Here is a 4,569-nt window from a genome sequence, read left to right on the forward strand (position 1 = left end):
TCACTCAGGCAATGAGCGGGAAACCTTGGTAACGCTCAGCCTTCAGTGACGTACATAGACGTCTTTCCTCTCCCGTTTAACTCCTTACTTGCCGTTTTCCAGCTGATCTTTTCTTTTCCAGAGTATCCACAGATGCGGCACCTTCACCCCAGGCCCCGGCAGCGCTGTGTCCCCCATACACTGCACACAATGTATACGCGGTGTATATACATAAACAGGACAGGAGCTGTAGGGAACAGAACCAACACCCCATACACTGTGTGTATATATACATACATACACATGGCAGGACCTCAAAACACGCTGCCTGACCTCGAAACACATCTGTTAGACATTGAAACACACCACCGCAGCTGTCGGACCTCAAAACGCGCAGCCGTGGCTCTCAGACCTCAAGCAGCCCCACCAGATAAGCCTCCGGGACGTGGTCATCACATAGGAGTCTCCGTACCCGGTACACAGGGCGTCCATCTATCCAGCTGCCTCAGACAGCCACATTCCCTGTGAATATTCGCTGCCCTATTCACCCCACACGGATCTGATCAGGAGAATATTACTGTACAGCCCATTTCCCTGTAAATCTGTGTTCTATTTATTTTATATATCAATAAGAAGAAACCGCATTTGTGCTGTGATGGGAGTCACCAGTACTTGGGGCATCTTACAGTCAGACTTGTGATCGGAGCTCTCTGCACTGCAGTGGTTTTATCTCATGTCATATTAACCCTATGAGATCTATGGCATTCGCTATACATTATTACATCTGGTGCTAGAGGATCCTATCCTGCCATTGTATTGGGATATTTCTCCTATGATTCGTTGTTCCCCTCTTCATTCTCGGAGCTTCTACTGTGGATATATTGCCCGAGAGCCGCCAGTCCTGACACTGGATGAAGCGGGGGAGGAAAAGTGATAGAACAGAAGGACGATCAGTAACTGAGCAGGGATCCTGTGAGGAGGATGTGACGGCCGATAATGTAACTGCCTGACCTGTGAGATCCTGACACCACAGGGTAATGTTCTGAGCAGGGACACTCCGCAATCTTCTACACATGATCCTACATTTCCCATCACAGACCTCCTGCCTGCAGCCGTAGGACTGATCTGTAATGGGGAGACATGGTGGGATCTGCTGGGAAGGGCAGAATTGGTCTTCCCTGAAATGTCTCTTGTAGGATACGTCCCTGACCAGTATATCGTCTCCACAATACGGATTGTGACGGGAAAGGGACGATCTGATCGTCTCCAGGTCAGGCACACGGGCACATCACAGCATGTGGAGAACACGAATCATTCGCTATATATGAAGACAAAGGACGGAAAAAAGCGGGAACTGTAAACGTGTTACCATTGGAAACATTAGCTCCTCCCTCTGCTGATTGGCTGAACACAGGACGGTTGGGAGTTTTGAATTTCCCGCCGCTTCTAAATGTAATGAATCCAGATTAGGCTCTAGATCAACTCCACCGACTAAAATGGCTCCTGTTATCGGAGAAAATGAACTAATAAACGAGACCCCAGAATGTCAAGATCTGTGCAGCAAGGGGTTAAATAAGCTTCTGAATACACAGCAACTCATTGAGCAATGCCCAGATAATTCCGGAGGTTTTCTCACCATCTCCCTCATCACCAGCCACAGAGCCCCGGGCGGAGCGAGCAGACACCTCGGGGAGACGGGAGAGGACACTGGGGCAACCGCAGCTCTTGCAGGGAGAGTGTGGGTGGCTCTTATAGTGAGGGTGCGGGCAGCTCTTATAGTGAGGGAGCGGGTGGCTCTTATAGTGAGGGTGCGGGTGGCTCTTATAGTGAGGGTGTGGGTGGCTCTTATAGTGAGGGTGTGGGTGGCTCTTATAGTGAGGGTGCGGGTGGCTCTTATAGTGAGGGTGCGGGTGGCTCTTATAGTGAGGGTGTGGGTGGCTCTTATAGTGCGGGTGTGGGCGGCTCTTATAGTGAGGGTGCGGGTGGCTCTTATAGTGAGGGTGCGGGTGGCTCTTATAGTGAGGGTGCGGGTGGCTCTTATAGTGAGGGTGCGGGTGGCTCTTATAGTGAGGGTGTGGGTGGCTCTTATAGTGAGGGTGCGGGTGGCTCTTATAGTGAGGGTGCGGGTGGCTCTTATAGTGAGGGTGCGGGTGGCTCTTATAGTGAGGGTGCGGGTGGCTCTTATAGTGAGGGTGCGGGTGGCTCTTATAGTGAGGGTGCGGGTGGCTCTTATAGTGAGGGTGCGGGTGGCTCTTATAGTGAGGGTGCGGGTGGCTCTTATAGTGAGGGTGTGGGTGGCTCTTATAGTGCGGGTGTGGGCGGCTCTTATAGTGAGGGTGCGGGTGGCTCTTATAGTGAGGGTGCGGGTGGCTCTTATAGTGAGGGTGTGGGTGGCTCTTATAGTGAGGGTGTGGGTGGCTCTTATAGTGAGGGTGTGGGTGGCTCTTATAGTGCGGGTGTGGGCGGCTCTTATAGTGAGGGAGCGGGTGGCTCTTATAGTGAGGGTGCGGGTGGCTCTTATAGTGAGGGTGTGGGTGGCTCTTATAGTGCGGGTGTGGGCGGCTCTTATAGTGAGGGAGCGGGTGGCTCTTACAGTGAGGGTGCGGGTGGCTCTTATAGTGAGGGTGTGGGTGGCTCTTATAGTGAGGGTGCGGGTGGCTCTTATAGTGAGGGAGCGGGTGGCTCTTATAGTGAGGGTGTGGGTGGCTCTTAGAAGAGCCTTTGGGGTGAGGAGCGGAGCACGGAGCCGATCACTTGGCGCTGGTGTACTTGGTGACGGCCTTGGTGCCCTCGGACACGGCGTGCTTGGCCAGCTCTCCGGGCAGCAGCAGGCGCACGGCGGTCTGGATCTCCCGGGAGGTGATGGTGGAGCGCTTGTTGTAGTGAGCCAGGCGGGAGGCTTCCCCTGCGATGCGCTCGAAGATGTCGTTGACGAAGGAGTTCATGATGCCCATGGCCTTGGAGGAGATGCCGGTGTCGGGGTGGACCTGCTTCAGCACCTTGTACACGTAGATGGCGTAGCTCTCCTTCCTGCTCTTCCTCCGCTTCTTGCCGTCTTTCTTCTGAGTCTTAGTCACGGCTTTCTTGGAGCCCTTCTTGGGCGCAGGCGCAGACTTGGCGGGATCAGGCACGATAACAACAAACCGGTCTCAGCACAAGTGAGAAGAATAATGATTCTGCGCCTCCAAGAGCGGCGGAATTTATAGCCCGGCCATGCAGATGAGCACTGCTGTCAGACCGCCGTGCTATTGGGTGACACAGTCATGTGACCAACGGGAACGTCAGACGCCCCGCCCACTGCAGCTGATTGGTGGTTTCCGAAATCATGCTTCTTCTTTGCAGCATCCACCATATAGCGCTGTAAAACCCTGTATAATGCTGTATTGTACACATCTAAATAGTGCTGTGAAGCTCCATATACCACAGTGCACCCTCATATAGCGCTGTATGTGTTCATGTTCTATTTACCCTTCATGTGCTGCAATATACTCCAATATAGTATAGTCCAGTATAGTGCTGTTATTCATCTGAATAGTGCAGAGTACCCCCATATACTGCATCTTACTGACAAATGAGTGTGCCACATTATGCAGTTACAGTACAGCGCCCGACATGTTACACTCCGTATAGCGCAGTCATATCTCCAGTTGGTGCTGGGAACCCCGTGTAATTCTGTATACCTCCATATAACAACGCAGTGCACATCTGTATACCGCTCTATGCCCCCTGTAATGCAGAAATCCCCACATACAGCTGGAAACCTTCCATGTAGAAATAAACACTTCAATATAGTAATGTATCTTTCCGAATAGTTCTTTGTACCCCCATATAGTGCTGCACACTGTGATACAGCGGTATAGTGCAGTAATATAAATGTATTTAGCGCTGTGGATATTCCATCCCATAATCTTCTGGTGTAGCCGCCGATGGCGCATATTACAGCAAATGTCCGCATCACACAGCGGAGATTATAGCTTTTCTTTATAAATGTGGGTGGCTCTGAAAAGAGCCTTTGGGTTGTGAGGACAGAAGAGAACACAATTAACCTCCGAAGCCGTAGAGAGTGCGGCCCTGGCGCTTGAGCGCGTACACCACGTCCATGGCGGTGACGGTCTTCCTCTTGGCGTGCTCGGTGTAGGTGACGGCGTCACGGATCACGTTCTCCAGGAAGACTTTCAGGACACCGCGAGTCTCCTCATAGATGAGGCCAGAGATGCGCTTGACGCCTCCTCTGCGAGCTAGACGGCGGATGGCAGGCTTGGTGATGCCCTGGATGTTATCACGGAGCACCTTCCTGTGCCGTTTGGCGCCGCCCTTCCCGAGACCTTTTCCTCCTTTGCCGCGACCAGACATCTTCTGCAGTCAGTGAGCAAAAACTGATTCCTGAACCGCACGGACTGAACCTTTATATGGAGGAAGAATGGACCAGAGAGAGAACTGCAGAGATGACGCACTTCCGGGACGGGGCTTATAGAATCATTAGCTCCTCCCTTCCTCTGCTGATTGGCTGAACACAAAACTGTAGGGAAGTTTGATTTTCCCGCTCATAGTTCAGTTTCTACACAGTTTTCTTTACAGCTTCTATTATAT

At 52.0% G+C, this 4,569-nt stretch overlaps 1 protein-coding gene across 1 annotated transcript; it reads right to left on the reverse strand.

Moving 5' to 3' along the window:
• Positions 1 to 2,729: 2,729 nt before the first annotated feature.
• LOC138646152 (histone H2B 1.1-like) lies at positions 2,730 to 4,080 on the reverse strand. The gene is made up of 2 exons (XM_069735615.1): positions 4,026 to 4,080; positions 2,730 to 3,127 (listed from the first exon to the last, which is right to left on the reverse strand). The coding sequence occupies exons 1-2, from the start codon at positions 4,078 to 4,080 to the stop codon at positions 2,730 to 2,732; spliced, it is 453 nt and encodes a 150-aa protein (XP_069591716.1).
• Positions 4,081 to 4,569: the final 489 nt, after the last annotated feature.

This window comes from Ranitomeya imitator, chromosome 7, assembly GCF_032444005.1.
Source record: "Ranitomeya imitator isolate aRanImi1 chromosome 7, aRanImi1.pri, whole genome shotgun sequence".
Lineage (NCBI taxonomy): Eukaryota > Metazoa > Chordata > Amphibia > Anura > Dendrobatidae > Ranitomeya > Ranitomeya imitator.

What these genes read in the sequence shown, in the direction of transcription:
- LOC138646152 (XM_069735615.1), bottom strand. Translation starts at nt 4,080, where the DNA reads ATGGACGTGGTGTACGCGCTCAAGCGCCAGGGCCGCACTCTCTACGGC. An exon ending in CACTCTCTACGGCTTCGGAG is followed by an intron (nt 3,128 to 4,025) that starts GTTAATTGTGTT and finishes ACTTGTGCTGAG; the next exon opens with ACCGGTTTGTTGTTATCGTG.